Source organism: Zingiber officinale, chromosome 1A (genome assembly GCF_018446385.1).
Source record: "Zingiber officinale cultivar Zhangliang chromosome 1A, Zo_v1.1, whole genome shotgun sequence".
In the NCBI taxonomy this organism is placed as follows: domain Eukaryota; kingdom Viridiplantae; phylum Streptophyta; class Magnoliopsida; order Zingiberales; family Zingiberaceae; genus Zingiber; species Zingiber officinale.
In genome coordinates this window covers 22,217,074-22,239,491 of record NC_055987.1, presented here as the reverse complement: position 1 = coordinate 22,239,491, position 22,418 = coordinate 22,217,074, and the positions used below count along the sequence as shown (strand labels likewise).

The following is a 22,418-nucleotide window of genomic DNA, read 5'->3' as shown; positions in this document are numbered from 1 at the left end:
TCTAAGATAAAGATGCAGCATCTTGGCAAAGTGCAATGAACTCTGAAATAGAATATATGCATTCTAATCAGGTCTAGAAGCTTGTAGAATCACCAAATGGTGTAAAAGCCATTGGATGTAAATGGCTCTACAAAAGGAAAATAGGAATAGGTGGGAAGGTGGAAACTTTTAAAGCGAGGTTTGTTGTGAAGGGGTATACTCAGAAAGAGGGAATTGATTATGAGGAAACATTTTCGCCGGTAGTCATACTTAAGTTTATCCAGATTCTTTTATCTATTGTTGCTTATATGGATTATGAGGTTTGGCAAATGGATGTCAAGACAGCTTTCCTTAACTGGAGTCTTGAAGAAAACATCTATATGAAGCAATCAGAGGGATTCATTGCGAAGGGTAAAGAGCATCTTGTATGTAAGCTCAATCGGTCCATTTATGGACTGAAGCAAGTTTCGAGATCTTGAAACATCTAGTTTGATGAAGTGATACAGTCTCATGGATTCATTCAGTGTCCCGATGAGTCTTGTGTATACAAGAAAAGTGATGAAAATGTGGTGGTATTTCTTGTACTATACGTAGATGACATTTTGCTCATTGGCAACAATGTCTAAGTGTTGTCAGACATAAGGGTATGGATGTCCAAGCAGTTTGATATGAAAAACTTGGGAGAATGTGGCCATATTCTTGGGATCAAAGTAATAAGGAATCGCAAGAAAAAGATGTTGTGCTTATCCCAAGCTTCATACATCAATATTATCCTAGATCGTTTTAGCATGCAAAACTCCAAGAAAGGTTTTCTACTTTTTCGGCATAGAGTACCTTTATCTAAAGAAATGTGTCCTAAGACACCAAAGGAGATAGAGGAGATGAGGGCAGTTCCTTATGCTTCGGTTGTAGGAAGCCTAGTGTATGCGATACTATGTACGAGACCAGATATCTGTTTTACCGTGGTCATGGTTACTAGATATCAAAGTAACCCAAGACCGGGACATTGAACTGTCATAAAGCATATATTAAAGTACCTGAAAAGGACTAGAGATTATATACTAGTTTACCAGGCAGATGATTTACTCCCTATGGTTTACACGAATTCAGACTTCCAATCAGATAGGAGCAGTAGTAAATCAACCTCGGGGTATGTGTTTACTTTGGGAGGTGGAGTCATAGCATGGAGGAGTGTTCAGCAGAAATGTATTTCAGACTCCACCATGGAAGCTGAGTATGTGGCAGCCTCTGAGGCAGCCAAAGAATTTGTATGGCTTAGAAACTTCTTGATGGACTTAGATGTGATTCCTGGTTTGCCCAAAGTTATTACAATTTATTGTGACAACAGTGGTGCAGTAGCAAACTTGAAGGAACCATGAGCCCATAAGGCAAGTAAACACATTAAGTGCAAGTACCACCTGATACGAGACATCATAAAACAAGGAGAGGTGTTGTCACCAAGATTACATCAGTAAATAACCTAGCAGATCCTTTCACTAAGGCCCTTCTAGCGAGAGCTTTTAATAGGCATGTTGAGGGGATGAGAATCAGATGTATGGTAGTATTTATGGCAACATAATCTTTTAGTATAAGTGGGAGATTGTTGGGGTGTATACTATAAGTCTAGCTTTTGTATAAACATCTGTTTTGAAATATTTTGAAATGAGAATCACTTTAGTCAAATGTTTGCATTTTATATTTATATATATGTCAATGCAGTTGTCTATTTAATTTATATTGTAGATAATATGGTGTGTGGTGTCACACAGAAGATCATATTATCGATTCCTTAAAAATTATAAATAGTAGCTCACAACCAAGATGGATTGGGATAAACCATTGGAACAGTTGTAATGTAATTTGGTAGTAGTCTGTCTTGACTATAAAATTATACTAGTACACAATGTGTGTATTGAGCAAGACCGTTTGAAGTTATTCGATTTGTATTGACTACATAAAAGAACAGAACCTCTGTTATTATGGATGTGCATCCTCTTAATCCCTATATAATAACAAGCATATATACTTAGTATTTATTTCTTTAACTTATCAATGGGTGAGATTTATTCGTTAAATCAATAGGCCCGATGAGTTGGGAGATAATACTGTTTATATGGTGTGTTGTTGATTATGGAAGGAATCTGTGTCCTAATTATTTAGACTGATGATGTCCCCTTAAGGAGCTCATAAGGATTATCATGTAAACCCTGCGGGTGGACTTAGTCCGGCATGATAATAAAGTTGAGTGGTACTACTTTTGGAATCAGATGTTAATTAATTGGGTTGCAGTAACTCAATTAATTAATGGACATATGATATCTTAAACACAGGGAGATTAACACACTCATGATAAGAAGGAGCTCATATTGTAATATAGGATTGGTGCGGTAGTTCAATAATAACCCTTTAGTGGTATGAGTTATTATAGATGGATTTGAATTGAGTGTTTGGGTTGAACACAGGAAGCCTAAGTCCATCAGGAGGCCTAAACCAATTCCTCCTCTAGGTCTCTGTTATAGCCTCTATATAAAGCCTCGCATCCACCCTGTTAGAGTGTATACTAAAAGCCTAGTTTTTGTAAACATTTATTTTGAAATAAAGAATCACATTGGTCAAAAAATATCTACATTTATATGCTAAGTGTAGTTGTTCAATTAATTTATATTGTAGATAATATGGTGTGTGGTGTCACACGCAAAAGATTATGTTATCGGTTATATATAAATTATAAACAGTAGCTCACGACTAAGATGGAAAGGAACAAACCATTGAAATAATCGTAGTGTAATTAAGTATTAGTTGATCTTGACTAATAAATTACACTAGTACACTCTGAGTGCATTGAGAAGGACCATTTAAGGTAAGTTCTTTTTATACTGACTTAATAGAAGAACAAGACCTTAGTTATTATGAAAGTGTGTGCTCTTAATCTAATATAATAACAAGCACATATATTTAGTATTTATTTCTTTAACTTATCAAAGGGTGAGATTTAGCTTGATAAATCAAAAGGCCCAATAAGTTGGGAAATGATATTACTTGTAGTGTGTGTTGTTGATTATAAAAGAAAACTGTGTCCTAGTAATCTAGGTTGATAATGTCCCCAAGAGGAGCTCATAAGGATTGTCATGTTAAACCCTGCAGGTGGACTTAGTCCGACATGACGATAAGGTTGAGTGGTACTACTCTTGGACTGAAATATTAATTAAAATGAGTTGTCAGTAACTCAATTAATTAGTGAACATCCGACATCTTAAACATAGGGAGTCTAACACACTCATGATAAGAAGGAGCCCATAATGTAATTTGGGATTGGTGCGGTAGTGCAATAATAACTCTCTAGTGGAATGAGTTATTATTGATGAACTTGAAGTTGTGTATTCGGGGTGAACACGAGATACTCGAGCTCATCGGGAGGCCAAAATCAATTTCTCCTCTAGATCCCTTTCGTAGCCTCATTAATGCCTCATATCCACCCATGAAAAGTCCATCTTGGTGTCCAATAGAGGGGTCGGCCCAAGGCTTGGTGACTAAGCCAAGGGCCGGCCACTACCTTCTCAAAGGGGGTCGGCCACAAGTAATATGAAGGGGCAACAACTATAAGCTCGAAAGATTGTTACAAGATTATTACAATTAGAACTATAAAAGAAAACAATATCGACAGTAAGAATATCAAAATCTGGAGTTCCGGGTCGTCGGTATGTCGTCACAGCACTTTGGGATGAACTCGTTAGCAGTTGAACGCAGAAGGATCGCTTGTGAATTGTTGTTCTAAGCTGCTGCTCGAAGTCCCCTTTTAAACAGTGTTGGAGGCGCCTCCAAGCCTGTCCGAGGCACCTCCAGGCCGCCGAGTCGCACGCGTGGATCAGCTATGATCTGGTCGCGCCTTATCCCACTGAAGGCGCCTCCAAGCTGCTCCAAGCCGCCTCCAACGCCTGGTCCAAGGCGCCTCCAGTGACCTCCGAGGCGCGTCCAGCGTCTCTGGACAGCTGGCTTCGGCTAGCACCCGAGGCACCTCCAAGCCCCATGGAGGCGCCTCGGACACTATTCATCCGAGGTCTAAGTTGCTCCTTTGTTCCTGCAAATTGTGTTAGTCCCAAACACAAACCCTGCAAGACAAAGTTAGTACAGAAACAATATGATAGACATACTTGACAGTCGTCGGACTGTCCGGGTCTGACTTCGGATTTCCAACCGAAAATCCTAGGTCGACCCGACGCCTATTGCTCAGCATTCGAAGCTTCCGGACTTTCTGCTGGACTTCCGCTTCCCGGCTAGTCCAGTCTTTCACCTGGTTCGCGACACCAGGACTTTCCACCTAGGGTTACCCCCCCCTAAGACTTTTGCCTGAAGCTGTCGACCCGCCAAGACTTTCCGCATAGGGTTACCACCACCTATGACTTAGGGTTACCACCCCCTAGGGTTTTCCACCTGCCTAACCGCAGCTAGGACTTTTGCCTAAGTACCACTTAGGACTTTCCTGCAAGCTCCATGAACCTTGTTAGATAACACTGCAGCTTAACTTTGAACCCTATGTCATAATCAAAACTCAGATTCGATCATCTGGTGCTCACTACACCAACAGTTTCTTAATACTAAGTCATTAATTTGATTTTTGAATCAAATTATATATTTCCATAAACTAATTTCATATATATAAATATCCATGTATATATCACATATACATGGTAATATATTTAATTCATATATAGTTTCTTGATAATCATTAATTTTATTTTGAATCAAATCTCCTATATATATATATATATATATATATATATATATATATATATATATATATATATATATATAATTTAAATTATAGGGTTTATATTATATATATTATTTATACTTTCTTTCTATATACAATACACCCTACATAAAATTTTAGTCTTATATTTCTTTTTTTATTCTTGTTTAATTATATATTCTATATTATATTTAATATATCCTATTATTTTCTTAATTTGATTAATCCAAATTCCATAATTAAAGGTTAACTTGATTAATCCTAACTAACTCATATATTTAAATTTATAATTCTTAATAAAATATGAATTCTAATTAAATTTCAATTACTCAAATAAATATCCTTAATTAAATAACTTCAAAATCAAATTAAATTACAATTAATCCAATAAATCTCCTTAATTAGATAAATTCAAATTCTAATTAAATTATAATTTAACCCAATAAATCTCATTAATTAATTAAGTGGTTTCGGAGACTACAATATATGTACATGACTTAGAAGCTAAACTAGACTTGTGAACTTTCTTAAACATACATCAGGCATAAAAAATGATTTTCCTTTGGACTAACCATCTTTTACATGCATGGATATATATTCATAGACGCAAATGCTCCTAGCCTCCCCAATAATTCTCGCTTTGGTGATAGTATTGGCTCGACTATGTAGTAAGTGTGAATAAGAATCTAGAAGAAAACTGTCAAAAACACAACTAACCAGTTATCAATCGATTGATGTCAGCCACCAATCAATTAACACACTGCTCTATCGATTGCCCACTAATAGCAATCGATTAGTACACAATAATCAAGTTCCTTGATCAACTCGGAAGGCTTCTGTTTGCAAGTTCATTCAACCCAGTCTATTGGTGAACACCAATTGATCCCACTGATAGATTTGGAAACCTTCTGTGGGTAACCCATCGAATAACAATTTATTGGTACTTATAGCCATCGATTGATGTTAACCAATCTATCAACCCAATCAATTCTGTGACCTTTTATATCTGACCTAGGGTTCTCCAATCGATTGACTACTCTTGGAAATCAATTAGTGTTGACCTGTATATATGAATCATAACTGTACTTATAGCCATTACATATTCTCAATTTAACTAATGTGCTTAAATAGTTCTTAAAACAATTAAATATTAGCAACATTTGATTCTAGGTGGATAGTCCCAGTACTTAGGTGGCGTTTGGTTTAGGGGTTTAGGAATAAGGGAATGGATTCATTCCCAAATCTTGTGTTTGGTTAATAGGAATGTAATTAAAATTTTAGAATGAACCCCAAAAAATTGGGTATTGATGAAACTCACCCCTCCCTTAGGTTTTGATGAGAATGAAAATGAGAATTAAATTTTAGATAAAAATATCCTTAATATATTTGTTCAATTTTTCTTTCATATTACTTTTTCTCTCCTTGTTTTATCTTATCATACTTTCTCTCTCTATTCTATCATCATACTTTCTCTCTCATCATACTTTCTCTCTCCTCAATCTCTCCCATCATATACTCTCTCTCTCTCTTCATTCTCTCTCATCAAACTTTCTCTCTCATCATATTTTTCCTTCCATCACACTATCTTTCCTCATTTTTTCGCATCATATTTTTTCTCTCATTATATTTTCTTTCTCCTCAATCTCACCCACTACACACTCTCTCTCCTTACTTTTTCTCATCACACTTTCTCTCTTCATTTTCTCCTATCACACTTTCTCTCTCATCATATTTGCTCTCTTATCATCCTCTATCGTCATGCTCTCTCTCTCACCACACTCTCTTTCCTTATTTTCTCTCATCATATTTTCTCTCTCTTTATTTTTTCCCATCATATTTTCTCTCTCATCACACTTTCTCTCTCATCATTTATTTCACCCATATTCAACTTTCTCTCACATCTATTTTTTTCTTTTATTTTCCTCTAAGGATAAATAAAGAAATTTCAGTTTATTCCGATAGAAAATATTCAATTAACTAAATATTATTTTTAAAAGTGATATCAATGCTCGTATCCATTCTCATTTCACAATACTATGATTCTCATTCTCATTCCAATTCCTAGGAAAGAACCAAACGCCATCTTATTCTACAAAAGGAAACATTTAGCTATGTGGAAACTAAACTGGAAAGGCCTTCAGGTTGTACTATCATTATCCCAAGCTGGCTCACTAGTCAATGCCTCCTACCTCGTTCATCTCATTTCCTGGAAAAAAATTACCATCCATGAATTGAGAGACTTAGCATATTTAGAATCGGGTTATGCAATAGTTAGCGTCTATAATCTAGTGTACTAAGAGATACTCAAGCTAGTTAACTTAGGATTTACCTACTGGCATATTATGGACATGAGCATAGGTGTCAACATAGGCATACGAGCATAAATATAAGCATAAGCATGTAAATAAATTAAGTATTAAATAGACATAATCATGAGCATGTACATAAATATAGGCATAAGCATACTTGCATGACATAAACGTACATATTGAGGATGAGCATAAACATAAGCATCAGCATATAAATAAGCTAAGCATGAAAATAAGCATAATCACATAGAGTTAGTGAGCTCCCGAGCTAAGGTCATCAGTCACACTCAACTACATAGTTTGGTGAGCTCTTAGGCTAAGGACACTTGTCACACTCAACCACATAGAATTTTGGTGAGTTTCTGGGCTAAGGACACCGGTCACACTCAACCACATAGAATTTTGGTCAGCTCCAGGGCTAAGGACACTGGTCACACTCAACTATATAGAATTTTGGTGAGCTCTCAAGTTAAGGACACAGATCACACTCAACCACATAAAATTTTAGTGAGCTCCTGGGTTAAGAACACCGGTCACACTCAACCACATAATTACATAAACATGGGCATAAGCATAAGCATAATCATGCACTTAACATAAACTTGATACTTACTTAAACATGGGCATAATCGTAAATCTTAACATAAGCATGTAAATTCATAACATAAGTTTAAACATAGGTTTGTGCATCAACATAGCATAGCATGCATATCAACTTAGACATGACATAATTGTAATCATAAACGTAAGCATGCAACCTCATATCATAAGCTTAAGCATACAAGGCAAATTCCGAAACTTACAAGTTCTAGGAGCTAACTTGGAATCATCCTCTAAATAAACAAGGGAGCATAGGAATTCATAAAAATCCGAACCTTACAAATTATACAATCAATCTAGAGCAACAAGAAGAATGTCACTTCTAATGGAACGCAAGTATAAGGACCTAAGCCTGATTGTAAGGGAAAGACATGATTTATAGCTTAACTTGTTAAACCCTAAAGATCCTAAAATTTCATCCCATTAATGAGTTAATAAGGTTACTAATTTCATAGAACTTGAATGATACAAACCGAATTACACTATAACATGTGATATCAAACAAACTAGCATATCAACAACCTCTTACAATGAAAGGTCATCAAAGACATGGTTTATGGCCTACTTGTTAAGTCCAGAGGATTAAAAACTATTATCATTTTGATGAGTTGCTAGGTTACTGGTTTCCTAACATTTATCATGATACAAATCGAAACTAAACTAAGGTAGTTAAACATACATAGAATTGAGGGACTAAAATAAAACATGATATGTGAAGAACATGGAGCAATTGTAGTGTAGCATCAAGGTAAAAAACTCCCTAAAATCAATGAATAAATCTCCTCTTAAAAATCTAAAACTTAGAAATTCTAGAACACAATTTGAGCATACAAAATTCCGAATCCACCTAAGATGACGGTACTCTTAAAAATTGAATTTAAACTAAGATATATGAACCTAACAAAAGGTTTCAAAACCACCTCTTATAATATATGAAGTTCCACATCTATACAAGCAATTGGGAGCATAAGAAAAGGACCTAATCTAGAGCATCATACTCCAATATCAGCTAAGAACAGCAAGTTATAGGATCCGAACTACAACAAATCATAGAACTAGAAAACACATAACTCAAGTAGAGATCATGCACAACTTATAAAGCAAGAACATGATGGACCTCCTTTAAAATTTCATGAGGAAAACTATCCTTTCAAGAAAACTGAAATCCTTCCTCTATACGCCCCTGTAGAGTGTGGGAAAAGAACCTAAAGCAAGAGCATCATGCTCCCAAAAACAACCATGAATATCAACCTATGGTACTTGAAATCTACAAACTATAGAAATTAACTATGCATTAACAAGATAGGGAGCATGCCTTCAAATCTTTAGCTACTAACTCCCTCTTCTTGTCCTCCCTTAGAGCTATAGAACTGGTGGAACTTGGTGAGGGTGAGGGGCTTAGGGCCAGCAAAAATCCAAAAACAAGGTGGAGCTTTATGTTAGGGTTTTATATAAGGTAGGAGTTTTAAGACTTGTTTTAAATTTTATCCACTAAATTATATAAATTTTCATACTAGATAGATTTTATAAATGCTAAGTCTTATGTATATATATTTTTTATAATAAAAACCTATATCCATGCTTATATAAATTTCATATGCATACCGAGTCATCAAGTTGATATTGAATCGAATTATATATATATATAATCTGTATGTTATAATATTATAGTGCTTAGTTATTATATACACTACATATTTTACATGTTATATATACACGTTATGTATATATAGATATATTAATCTTTTAGTTAATTTTATGTACACAATATAAATTTATACTTGACTACTATATTGTTTAGATGAATCTATAAAATTTATAAGTCTCTGTAAATTTTATACATATTTATATTCTACTATTTTCTTAATATAATTGATTAATAAATTCGTAATTAAATTTAAACTATTAAAATAACCTTCTTAATTGAACAATTGGGTTTTCGGACACAACACAACCAATCAATTTTAAACACTTCTGTACACAACCCAAGTTCATCAATCAATTGATCCTCATGGCAATCAATTGGTGCCAATTGGTCGCTCAATAGATTCTAGCCCTTTTATGCATAATTTTAGGCATCCCAATCAATCAGTCCTTATGGAAATCGATTGGTAAACATCAATCGATCTGCCTAATTGACTTGGGAGCTTTTGTACCCAAATTTACACTTACTAATTGATTAGCGACCTTCACCAATCAATTGATATCAGAAAACTTGACTTTTTAAACATGATTTTTAGCTCGAAAACCCCCTAAATTTTCATCGTCAATCGTGTTCTTCGCAAATAATACAAAAACTAGATCCTTATGTTAAATCCTAATCTATCAATGCTATATTCAATAGATATATATTAATTTTGCTCAATCAAATGGAATCGAATGTGTAATCAATGTATTGTGCCTTAAAGGATGAGAATAAGCTAATCCTAAATTCTGATACCAATTGAAAGGAATAGCGATACATCAAAAATAATCCATATGATGCATCAATTACAAGATCTAGCTATCATGTATTTTTAAGGCAATATTAAAAATCGAAACAATAGCTAACAATGGGCTAACCTGAATCCATTGCCAAAGTCATTGATCTTACTTATCACCGGAGTGGCTGCAAGCGCGGAATGATTTTCTATAGGAATGGACGGTAATCCGTAATCTTTCTCAATAGGGAAGAGAGGAGGAAGATGAAAAAACTGAATTGAATCAAAGATTATGCTCAAATTAATGAGCTTCTTCTCTTATATATCTTGCTCCATGGGGCCATCCACATAATAACTCATAACACATTAACAACTTATTATTGTTAATAAAATGTATTTGAATCCATATATAATCAAGGGTGGATCTACCAGGGGGTGGCGTCGGCAGTCGCCTCCCCCTTGCCGACGGAATAAAAAAAGGAATTTGGGGTCTCTTCACAGTCGTCGGAGAAAAAAAACGAACAGAAAATGAAGAAACTTTCATTTTTTTTTTTTGAACAAAGTTTACATATATAAATTCGGCTTATTTTTTATTTTCCTTTTTCTCTCTCCTCTGTTTTTTCTTTATGCCACTCACGAAGAAAACATCTTTGCCTTCTTTTTTTTCTTTCTGCCGAAGCCAACTTTCTGTCGTTGTGTCGCCGCCTATCTACCGACTGCTACTGTGCCACCGTGTTTCTTCTGTTGTGCCTCCGCGGCGCTGCCCACCTCCTGCCGACCAACGGCTCTTACCAGCCAGCGGGATCTCCGGGCCTTCGGCTAAACCCTGTCGCGGCACCACCCGACGTAACTCGCAAGGGAGCCGACGAACAAAGTCACAGAAATTGTCTGTCGCCACCCAGCAGGCTATTGTGTCGCCGCCACCTCCTAGGCTCCTAGCTACAGCTGGTCCCGGAGCAACTAAGTTCCCCTGCCGCCTACCGGTCACATGCGTGACGCGTCGCCGCAGCTTCAGCCTTAGTTAAGTGGGTTTTATCTTATTTTATTGTTTTATATTTTTTTTATTGTTTCTTGATTACAATGATACAATTAACAATTAAAAATTTTGATTATTTAAATGTTTAGTTGCTTTTGTATATTTGATTGTTGGATAATTGAAAATTTAGATTTTGTATATTTGATTGTTGGATAATTTATAATTTAGTTTTTGTATAAACTCCAAATATGTAATAAGATTAGTTTTTTTTATTAGTTGTTAGTTAATTGTGATTTGTGAATATTGATAATTTATGCTAAATTAATTTTGTTTTTTTTAAAGAATTGTGTCGATGAATGATAAATGATGCTAAATAATTTAATTGTGTTATTGTTAAATTATTCACATTAAGTTTAGTAAAATAATACTTTATGTTGATAATTTTTCCCCGTATATTATAATTTGTAGAAAAGGTTGAAATATTTTGCAAAGAGGCTTAGGAGTGCAATTGAATCATCTAGTGTTCCCGATGAAAAGTCTACTCCTGCACCACAACCACCACCACCTCCTCCATAAATTTTATTTGAAAATATTGGAAATATGAGTAATGAAGTAGAAATTGTTGTTGATCTTGGTTTACGAAAATTGATTGAAGAGTATGATGTTGGTGTTAGAGATCGTATTCAAAAAGAATATGTTGCTATGGGCCCTTGTTAACTTCGAGGCCATAATTTTCCAAGAAAAAAAATGGGTAAAGACAATAGATGTTTTAGAGAAGTTTGGTTTAAAGATCGTGATTGGTTGGAGTATAGTGTTTCAAAGGATATACAACCTTTTGTTTCTGGTGTTATCTTTTTAGATCTAGTAATATAGGGTTTGGAGAAGATGATGTGTTTACGAGATCTGGTTTCATAAATTGGAAAAAAGCAATTGAAAAATTCAATGAGCATGTAGGTGGAGTTGGTAGTGTGTACAATGAGGCAAGAATACAGTTTGAGGGTTTCAATAATCAAAGACAAAGTGTGGAGTATTCATTTTCATCAGGGAAACATGAGATTGAAGTTGCTTATCGCAAACGCTTGACTACCATTTTAAAAGTAATTCGATTTTTGTTGTTACAAGGATTGCCTTTTCGGGGACGTGATGAGTCTTTGACATCATCCAATAGAGGCATTTTTTTAGAATTGCTCAAATGGTATAGCTCAGAATGTCCAAAAGTTGTGGCAATTGTTGGAATGAATGCACCTGAAAATAATCAAATGATTATCCCAAAAATTCAAAAGCAACTGGTGAATGCTTGTGCAGTTGAGACCACAAATGTTATTCTAACTGATCTTGGAGATAGGTGGTTCACTTACTGCTTGATGAGGCTCGTGATTGTTTAGTGTAAGAGCAAATGATAGTTGTTATTAGATATGTGAACAAACATGGAGAGGTGACTGAACGATTTATGGCTGTAGTTCCTGTTGCAACAACTACAGCTGCTTGTTTGAAGGAGGCAATCGACTCTTTATTTGCTAAGTATGGTTTGTCAGTGGCGAGATTGAGGGGTCAAGGATATGATGGTGCTTCAAATATATCTTGAGAATTTAATATAATGGCTTAAAGTCACTGATAATGAAAGAAAATCCGTATGCATTATATGTTCATTGTTTTGCTCATCAACTCCAGCTAGTGGTTGCAGCTGTTGCTCAAGCAAATCAATATGCTTGAGATTTCATGTGGATTGTTGGTTCGGTTGTGAACACATCTACATCATCTTGCAAAAGGGCCGACAAACTTCGATAACTTGAACATGATAGAAAAGTTAAACTTCTTGAAAGAGGAGAGATTAGTTCTGGTAGAGGACTAAACCAAGAAACTAGTCTAGCTAGACCTGGAGATACACGATGGGAGTCTAATCATTCAACTTTATGTCATATTGAATAAATGTGACCATCTGTTATAGAGGTTCCTCAAAATTTGATTGATGATGGTGATCGTTCTCTAAGAGTTTGAGTTGAACTTTGGTTGAAAGAATTGAGAGGTATGAATTTGTGTTTATTCTACTATTGATGAAACATATATTGGCAACCATAAATCATTTGTCAACCATTCTACAAGAGAAAGATCAAAATATTGTGAATGTGATGCGTTTGATCAATAATGGAAAGGCAAATTGCAAAAGTTGAGAGATTCTGGATGGGATGTTTTACTTGAGGATGTGAAGAAGTTTTGTAACACTCATTCCATTGAAATAATTAATATGACAGATAACATCAACAACTGTAGTCGTTTGAAGAGAGATGGAAAAATATTAATTTTTATCACTACTACCATGTTGAAATCTTTTGTGAGGTAACTTCATAATTTTTTTTATTTAATTATCGTTAATTAAATTCTTTTAAACAGTAACATCTTTATTAATTTTTTATTTTGTTGTTTGGTTTTTAAATTACAGGTTATCAATATTATTCTACATGAGATGGATAGTCATTTTTCTGAAATTACTATAGATTTGCTGATTTATATGTCATGCCTTGATCCTAGGGACTCATTCTCTAAATTTGATGTACAGAAGTTAGTGTGTCTGGCTCATTTTTATAAGGATGATTTTTCTTGGAATGAGCATACATTAGTTGAATAAGAACTTGAAACATATATTGATGACGTCAGATCAGATGAACGGTTTGAAGGCATTTCAGATTTGGGAGCTCTTGCAAAGAAATGATTGAAACAATGAAGAACCGTGTGTTTCCTTTGGTGTATCGGATGATTGAGCTAGCATTACTTCTTTCAGTTACTACTGCAATTGTGAAACGAGACTGGAGATGAATGGATGAATGACAGTTTGGTAGTCTATATCAAAAAGATGTTTTTAATATTGTCCACAATGAGCCAATTTTACAGCGTTTTCAGAAGATGGAGTCTCGAAGAATGCAATTATCATGTATTCATTAGTAGACTACTTTAATATTATTGTACGAGTTTATTCATAATATTGTGCCTTTTTCCTGTATGTCAAGTTATTTAAAAAATATTTTTTTAATTACATAGATTTTATTAACGGTTCAAAAAAAAAATTCGCCACGCTTGATCACGATCGATCCTTCATGCTTGAATTTCTGGATCCGCCACTACATATAATATAACCCCTTCAAATTTAATATATTAAATTATTTAATTAGGGTTTAGATTTTTAACGGCATAATTGTTATGTATTGTTAAAATATAGAATAAATTCTAGAAGACTATGAATGAAAGAATCTTTATTTAGTAGATAGAGAATGTGAAAGGACGTTGGGATCGGTGGAAAAGAATCTGAATAGTCTGAATATTGAAACATTTGACTGGAAGATGGACTTTGCTTGATGCAGATAAGTATGCATGATATTACTTAATTCTGTGGAGTGGATCTCAGATCCTACTGGACTCGCATATACAAATGAAAGCTGCAGATTTATTAAATCTGTGCCTTCCTCCAATCCTTTGTCCATTTTCACTCACCTTGAAGTTGTTGGCTCAACCACAGTTAACTTCTTCATCCTGTTAATTCTGCAGGTTAATTAGCAAGCTAAAGGTTTTACGTGTCCTTTATTTCAGTTCTTCCCTTTCCCTTGCTGCTACAGCTAAACATATATAATTTAGGTGTCCCCACTAATCCTAGAGATAATTTGTATCTAATTAAAACAAACCACTTTGATCTGATATGTCATCCAAACTTCGTGCCACACTAAGCTCGTATCACACTACACATCTACTGTTAATGGACAAAATATTATTAAGTTTAATAATAGTTTGCCAACGTTAAAAAAAAAAAATCTAAATCCATCTTGTTAATAACTTTGTCTTAGAACGGATATCATTATACTAATATTTTTGGAAAAATTTAAGGAATCGAATAAAATTCTCTTATATTTAGATAATCTTAAAATTTTGTTTTCAATTTATTTTGGCTTATTTTATTTCTCAACCAAACAAGGTAAAGTTGTATAGGGTTGGACTTCATTTCATTGTGCGGAATTGAAATGGAAAGTGTCTTCATCCTAATATTGTTTCATAGATCTCTCAGCGAAATTGAAGTAGAAAGTGTCTCCATCCAAATATTGTTTCTATAGATCCCTCAGCTTCTTGATTACACTTACATTAATTGTTGTGCATGATTTTATATTTATCAATTTTCAAACATTATATAGGTTTAATTTGATTTCGGTTCTAAATAAAATTCTGGGTTGTCAAACAAAAATAAAGTGATATATTAATGGTATATATTTTATATGATGAAAATAAATTTTAGGGTGAGTAAAAGTTCAGTTAAATCGAATGAACCGATTGAACCAATTAAATTTAAAAGTTTGGTTTAGTTATTTTGAAAATTTCAAATTTTTTTAAAAAAATATCGATTATTTCAAATAATTTAGTTACACGACCTGACTATGTCTTCTAACACAATCGTACCGCATGGAGATACACAATGGAGAGATAAGGTCGTGTCACGTGATTAGCCATATAAAGTTGAGTTAATTTGGTTGAAGTTGAAAATTGAATTAATCAATATTCTATCAATTTAATTTACTCGATTTTTATTAGAAAATTTGATAAGTTTAATTACATTGAAAAAATTTGGATTGATTTAATTTTAATTAATTCAGTTCAATTTAAGAGGTATCAGAAGAGGGTTAGCCGATGCAAGATGGTGGTTGGCCGGCACCAGAGGCTAATTAGCAGGAGCTAGAGGTGCAAGAGGAGGATTGGCCGACGTAAGACGTGGGTTGGCCGGAATCGAGGTCGCCAGAGATGCAGAAGGTCGATTGGCCACTTTATATTTAAATTATTCTTTAACCGTGTGTTTATCTATAGCAGGTTGAATATCTAGTGAATTGAGACAGCAATAGTGGATTAACATTTTTGGATCAAGACTATATGACGGGTTTATCTATAACATGTGGAATATCTAGTGAATTGAGACAGTAATAGTGGATTAACATTTATGGATCAAGACTATATGATGGTAATAGTTAGGGATAAATACAAGTTCGGTTAATTTAAATTAACCGATTAAATTTAAAAGTTTAGTTTGGTTATTTTAAATATTTATTTTAAAAAATATTTATTTTAGATAATTTTATTTGAATTTTTTAATTCAGTTAAATTGAATACATCAACATTTAGGTGAAAGTCCTGAACGGGAAGGAGGCAATGGAAGCTGAGGAGTTCGGGTCCCTTTTGGGTTCAGAAGAGAAAGGGGTAGCTGTTAAAGAGAAGGATATCATTGTCAAGGAATTAAGTTCAACCGTAAACCTCTTGATCATATGGTAAAAAAAATGATTCGTTTGTCTCAGCGCCCCCGTTAACTCATCCCTAGGTCAACACAGAGGAGATAAATCACGGATGACTACTAGTCATTAATGCAAGTGGTCAAAACATGGGGAAGGGCATGTATGCTCGGACTGACGAGTTTCGATCCTAAAACCTCATGTGACAATGCCTCAATCACCGCACTGCCTTGAGGGGAGGTAAACCTCTTGATCATGATAACAAAAAAAGGCGAAATCCGCCACCCCTGCTGCCCCATACAGTCGGCCCCACGATCATCTGTGAGGAGGTAAATCGGGAAACTGTAATTGGCCAGTATGGAGGAGGGCTTTTTTTTCCTCAACTTTGCCGAGATTCGAACTCTTACCTTATGGTAGCAACTCTTCTTTGCACTAACGAACTCAATCTTACCAAGGGGGTTGATCATGGTGACAAAAGGTGAATTACACTCGCCCCCAGTGTCCCCGCTAGCCTGTCCCATAGCCAACACGAAGGAGGTAAATCACAGGCGGCTACTAGCCTTTGGAATAATGACTAGCGCATAAAGGAGACATTTACCTCGACTATGCCAAGATTTGAACCCCAAACCTCATAGTGACAATACCTTATATACTAGCTACTAGACCATCCCGAAGGGACACCCCGGGGGTTGATCATGGTGGCAAAAGGTGAATATGTTTGCCCCCAGTGCTCTCGCCAACTCGTCCTAAGGCCAACACGGAGGAGCCCCAAGGGTTGATCATGGTGGCAAAAGACGAATACGTTTGCCCCCAGCGCCCCCGCCAAACCCTGAGGGTTGATCATGATGGCAAAAGGCGAATACGCTCACCCCCAGCGCCCCCGCCAACCCGTCCTAGGGCTAACACGGAAGTGATAAATTACGGGTGGTCACTAGCTTTTGGATTAATGACTAGCACATAAGGGAGACATTTATCTCGGCTTTGCCGAGATTCGAACCCCAAACCTCATGATGACAGCACCTCATGTGCTAGCCACTAGATCCATCCGAGGGGATACACCGAGGTTGATCATTGTGGCAAAAAGGGTGAATACGCTCGCCCCCAGCGCCCCTGCCAACCCGTCCCAAGGTCAACGCGGAAGAGGTAAATCACGGGCGGCTACTAGCCTTTAGAATAATGACTAGCATATAAGGGAGGTATTTAATTACGTCGGCTTTGCCGAGATTCGAACCCCAGACCTCATTGTGCCAATACCTCATACGCTAGTCACTAGACTCATCCGAGGGGACACACCGAGGGTTGATCATTGTGGCAAAAAGGGTGAATACGCTCGCCCCCAGCGCCCCCGCCAACCCATCCCAAGGTCAACGCGGAAGAGGTAAATCACGGGCGGCTACTAGCCTTTAGAATAATGACTAGCATATAAGGGAGGTATTTAATTACGTCGGCTTTGCCGAGATTCGAACCCCAGACCTCATTGTGGCAACACCTCATACACTAGTCACTAGACTCATCCGAGGGGACACACCGAGGGTTGATCATTGTGGCAAAAAGGGTGAATACGCTCGCCCCCAGCGCCCCCGCCAACCCGTCCCAAGGTCAACGCGGAAGAGGTAAATCACGGGCGGCTACTAGCCTTTAGAATAATGACTAGCATATAAGGGAGGTATTTACGTCGGCTTTGCCGAGATTCGAACCCCAGACCTCATTGTGGCAACACCTCATACGCTAGTCACTAGACCCATCCGAGGGGACACACCGAGGGTTGATTATGGTGTCAAAAGGTGAATACGCTCGCCCCCAGCGCCTCCGCCAACCCGTCCCAGGGCCAACACGGAGGAGGTAAATCACGAGCGGCTACTAGTCTTTGGAATAGTGACTAGCACATAAGGGAGATATTAATTTTGACTTTGCTAAGATTTGAACCCCAGATCTCATGATGATAATACCTCATACGTTAGCCACTAGATCCATCCGAGGGATCACACCGAGAGTTGATCACTTTGATTTGATTGTCATTGATTAAACAAATATGCAGTATGCTAAGATAGTGTTGGAGTTCAACCACAACGGAGCAAGATTTGGCCGTGGGATCTGGCAGCGCCATTTTTTTTTGTTTTTGATGTTGAAATGCCAAGGAAGAACTTCCCTAAATTTTCGGTATCAACACGAGTCACAGTTGCTGTACAATCTCATCTTCCTTCACTTTTAACTTCCACTGAGAACTTTCACTAATTAATCCAAAATTACTCGAGATTAATTATATCTAAAAATTTTAGTTAATTCAATTAAAAATTAAATTAATTAATTAGTATTTTATCACTTCAATTTATTTAATTTTTATTATAAAGTTCTGTAAATTATATTAGTTTAATAAAATTTAAATTTATAAATGATTACATCAGCCATGTATCATGGCCCTGACGACATGCACGATGATGCATAGAGTTTAATCTTAAAATAATTATTAAAAAAAATTATCGAGATGTTTATATAATTGATACATTACATGCAGATTATATATATCTGTCTTGCGGGTGCATAAGACTTTGTAAGTAATTAATTACGATGGTGATCGATATTAAACTACGTAACTACCAAAAGAGTGTGATTTTGGACGACGGGGCTTGCCAATCCTCCTCGTCGTGCGAAGGAGAATGCACGTGTCGCCCTTCGTACGTCGTGATCACCATCCTCGGATCCTCTGCCAGCCGTTCGATCCGCTTCTTCACCCGGCAGTTCTCCTGTGTGCATCTATAGTAGCTCCTGTATATTAATTTCAACATACAATAACTAGATTTATATATATATAAAACACTAATTCAGAAAGGACAAAGCATTCAGGCATAAGAGAAAAAGAGAATGATTGCAATTTCAATCATCGCTCTTTTTGATCATTCCAGTAGTACTATTAAGACTATTTGTTCACTATCTACAGACTGTTAACGCAGTCCAATATTGGTCCACCACCTTAATTATATATTAAGTTTGAATTTTCAAAGTTAAGTATATATTTAAAAATAATAATAAGAGATATTTAATTCATATAAGAAATTGTTCATAAGATTTGAGTTGCATTCTTTCAAGTACAATAACACTATTGTTATCATAATTGAGAAACAATAGATTTAATGATGATCGTAGTTGACTTAATTAGTAATTTCTTTTGAAACTTATAAAAAGAGATAACATGATTTTAGAAAAATATGTTTTTAGTTGATAATAAGTTTACAGTCTAGTAAATAGAACTAATAAAGAAAAACCATACCGAGACCATTCTATATATAGATATATAAAAGAAAACAAGTTGAAACATGTGAGATACATGAGAAGAATAATTATTTTAAAAGAGATTAATTATTAATATTATGAAAATCACAATATATATTATTTATGTCAAAAATTTGACCACGTGAGGAAAAATAGAGAAACACATATCTTCCATATATATGCGACCTTTCAAGCAAAAAAATTATGTAACGTTATTCTTTAATGGAGAAACTTCTTAACAATGATGCCCATACTAATTAATTTCATTAATTTTTAAAATAAAATAAGAAATATGATTAGTAAGTTTTGATCTGATTAATTCATTCATCAAGCTGGTAGGTCTAACTCAAGAGATGACAAATATGAAAAAAAAAAAAAATAGCCAATGCATGTATATCATACACAATCAGTGAATTTTATAATTGGAACAATTGAAATTATTAGAGGGGATGAAAAGTACAAAAAAAAAATTAGAAGAATTAAAAAAATGCAGGATCAATGTAATAAAGATCAATTGATTAATATACAGTGTTTCTACCTTGGATAAAATTAATTATGTTAACATCTAAAGTATGACCCATGCCTCTAGAACCAAGTTAAACGCGATAAGGCCAAGCTAGCATATATTTAAATAGTTCCTAATAAAACTCTACCTATTAAATCATCTACTGGTTAGTTATGTTGGCAACATAATCTCACACAATGTCATGACTCTATATGTTTGCTGTAATCTAGTTTCAAATGTAATCTCTTGAATCAAACGCCCAAAGGAAGTGCTAATTTTTTTAGAGGTAAATTAAGTGATGGTGTTCACTTGTCTAGATCTGACTGTGGGTCTCCAATCCTCATCATTTCTCATGATCTTGCCCAATCCAAAGAGGGCCCTACCACCCAGCTTTTTTGGCTTGCAATGATCAAAACATTTGAAGCCCTTTCTAAAACCTGAACTCGTACTATAATTGTAACATCCTGATAGTTAAAGAAATTAATTTGCTTGTATATCCTTGCCCTAGCACTTCATATATACTTCATACCACTTAACAATTTGCCTTTATTCCTTTCTGTTTTGGCACATGTGATTGCTTAATCATTCACCTACAGCACCGCCCCTTGAAATGAGATGATCTACAGTTGCAGAAAAAGGAATCACAAACATGTAATTCATGTGTACATGCTTCCCACTTTTCATTTATATGATTATAACATGTTATTAATTTTCATATGTTGTGGATTTCTATGTATATCTGAAGCGATTTCCTAAAAGGAAAAAAAAAATCTTGATGGTCGAGGAAGAAATAGGCTTTAGTTCAAGTACAGATTTGCATTAGACATAATCTTGGAAGAGGATCTTTATAATACATACGAGAAGACCGTTTAAGTATCTTATCATTAATTAGGATGATTAATTACCTTAATTAGACTTAAACTCGTGGTCTCTGCCCTCTCCTCCTTTTTCAATTTCTTCACAGGTTTAGAATTACTCTGAGGAAATAAATCAGTTACCTTGGATGTTGTGTGTTCTTGACAACCTTCTGGCCATACTTCCTCCACTTGTAGCCATCATCCAGCACATCTACCTCGCTCATCGTCTGGAAGCTAAACCTTGGCTCCCTCATCTTCCTTCTCATACCCTTTCCCTTCTTCTTCATCATCCTCATCGAAGTCGAACCGATCGCCAAACTGCTATTGACCTTATCATTCTTGCTACTCATCATGCCATGAATCTGCACGATTCCAACTTCCGTTGATCCCAGCTTGTCCTTTGATGACCTAGCTTCTGACCTAATTATAATTACCAATCACACACGCACAAAAGAAAAATCCTTAGTTGATCTTGTTGGTTTTGGTGTTTGTAAGGATTTGATATACAAGTATAAGAAAGGAACAAAAAAAAACAGAATCATAGAGTCCTCATGACAAAGGAAAAAATGTTTTACCCTAAATCAATATTGTTTGAAGACCTAATACGGTGGTGACCAACATCTTCTCCGTGTATGGGAACAAGATCTCCTCCTCCAACCGTAGCGTAAGCAGAAGAGCTTAAAGGAAGAAGAGAAGGTTGGAAGTTGAAGCTGCTGATCGGAGGATTCTCCACCAAACCTATTTGCTGGTTCATCTTCGCTGCACCTGAAGTGGAAGGAAACATCGATCCCTCTCCCTTATCAATCACAAACTTGATATATCCTTCACCTCTCTCTTTCTGGCTCGATCTCTGTCACTTGTGTCTCACAAATTAAGGACAGGAATTTAGCGAAAGGTGCCTCAAGGCCCAAGTCAATGAGAAAAAGAAGTTATACAGCAATCACCCAATAGTTATAGTACGCATCTGATACTGTTTTCCTTGTTACCAACAGTTGATCAGTCCTTATCTTCTTCACGTTTTTTTAATATGAGATATTTAATTTCTCCAACCAATTAATTTTAGAGATCATCAATTTGATTCTATAAAAAAAATTTATTGACCATCCTAGTAAATCAAGAAATACTCAACTAATTTATTGTATTATGCTGCAGTTGAAATTTAAATCTTAAATTTCTAATTAATTGTTTGGAGAGTCTAATTATATACTGTGTTATATTTGTATGTTAGTTATATAGCACTTTGGTTATTGTCTATATGAATTAAATAGATCTATATATTGAAGGGAATAAAATCATGTGAGGTGCATATTGATTATATTCCTCCTCTTTTTGGCTCTTGCTGCCCATACTTAGCTATTCCACTTGTAGTCAACTACGACAACTCCACCTTTATTTTGTTTAAGAATTTTTTTTTTTTTGAATTAAAATTTTAAAGATAATCACATTCTTTCAAACAGTAGTTATTCAAAGTATTTAATTAATAGGGTTTTTTTTCCT

At 35.4% G+C, this 22,418-nt stretch overlaps 2 protein-coding genes across 3 annotated transcripts in view; one reads left to right on the top strand and one right to left on the bottom strand.

The window, feature by feature from the left end:
* LOC121996880 overlaps positions 1-12,619 on the top strand; it is a 31,154-nt gene extending 18,535 nt beyond the window's left edge. Inside the window, exons 3-4 of the mRNA XM_042551045.1 lie at positions 11,908-12,379; positions 12,448-12,619. Of these exons, the coding sequence (XP_042406979.1) occupies positions 11,908-12,379; positions 12,448-12,619 (644 nt within the window). The remainder of the gene's footprint in view (positions 1-11,907; positions 12,380-12,447) is intronic.
* Positions 12,620-18,732: 6,113 nt separating this feature from the next.
* LOC122020700 (probable WRKY transcription factor 13) lies at positions 18,733-21,832 on the bottom strand. Of its 2 annotated transcripts, none has more exons than XM_042578708.1 (3): positions 21,497-21,832; positions 21,063-21,341; positions 18,733-19,055 (listed from the first exon to the last, which is right to left on the bottom strand). In XM_042578708.1, exons 1-3 carry the CDS (start codon positions 21,703-21,705, stop codon positions 18,884-18,886), a joined length of 660 nt encoding a protein of 219 aa, XP_042434642.1. In that variant the 5' UTR covers positions 21,706-21,832; the 3' UTR covers positions 18,733-18,883. The 2 variants fall into 2 exon arrangements, with proteins under 2 accessions (XP_042434642.1, XP_042434649.1); XM_042578715.1 differs by having other exon boundaries at positions 18,733-19,043.
* Positions 21,833-22,418: the final 586 nt, after the last annotated feature.

Bases quoted from the DNA above. Each gene is read 5' to 3' on its own strand.
- LOC122020700 (XM_042578708.1), bottom strand. From the start codon at position 21,705: ATGTTTCCTTCCACTTCAGGTGCAGCGAAGATGAACCAGCAAATAGGT. The intron at 21,342-21,496 runs GTAAAACATTTT...AATTATAATTAG, and splicing joins TCAAACAATATTGATTTAGG to GTCAGAAGCTAGGTCATCAA. The intron at 19,056-21,062 runs GTAACTGATTTA...ATTAATATACAG, and splicing joins AAGAACACACAACATCCAAG to GAGCTACTATAGATGCACAC.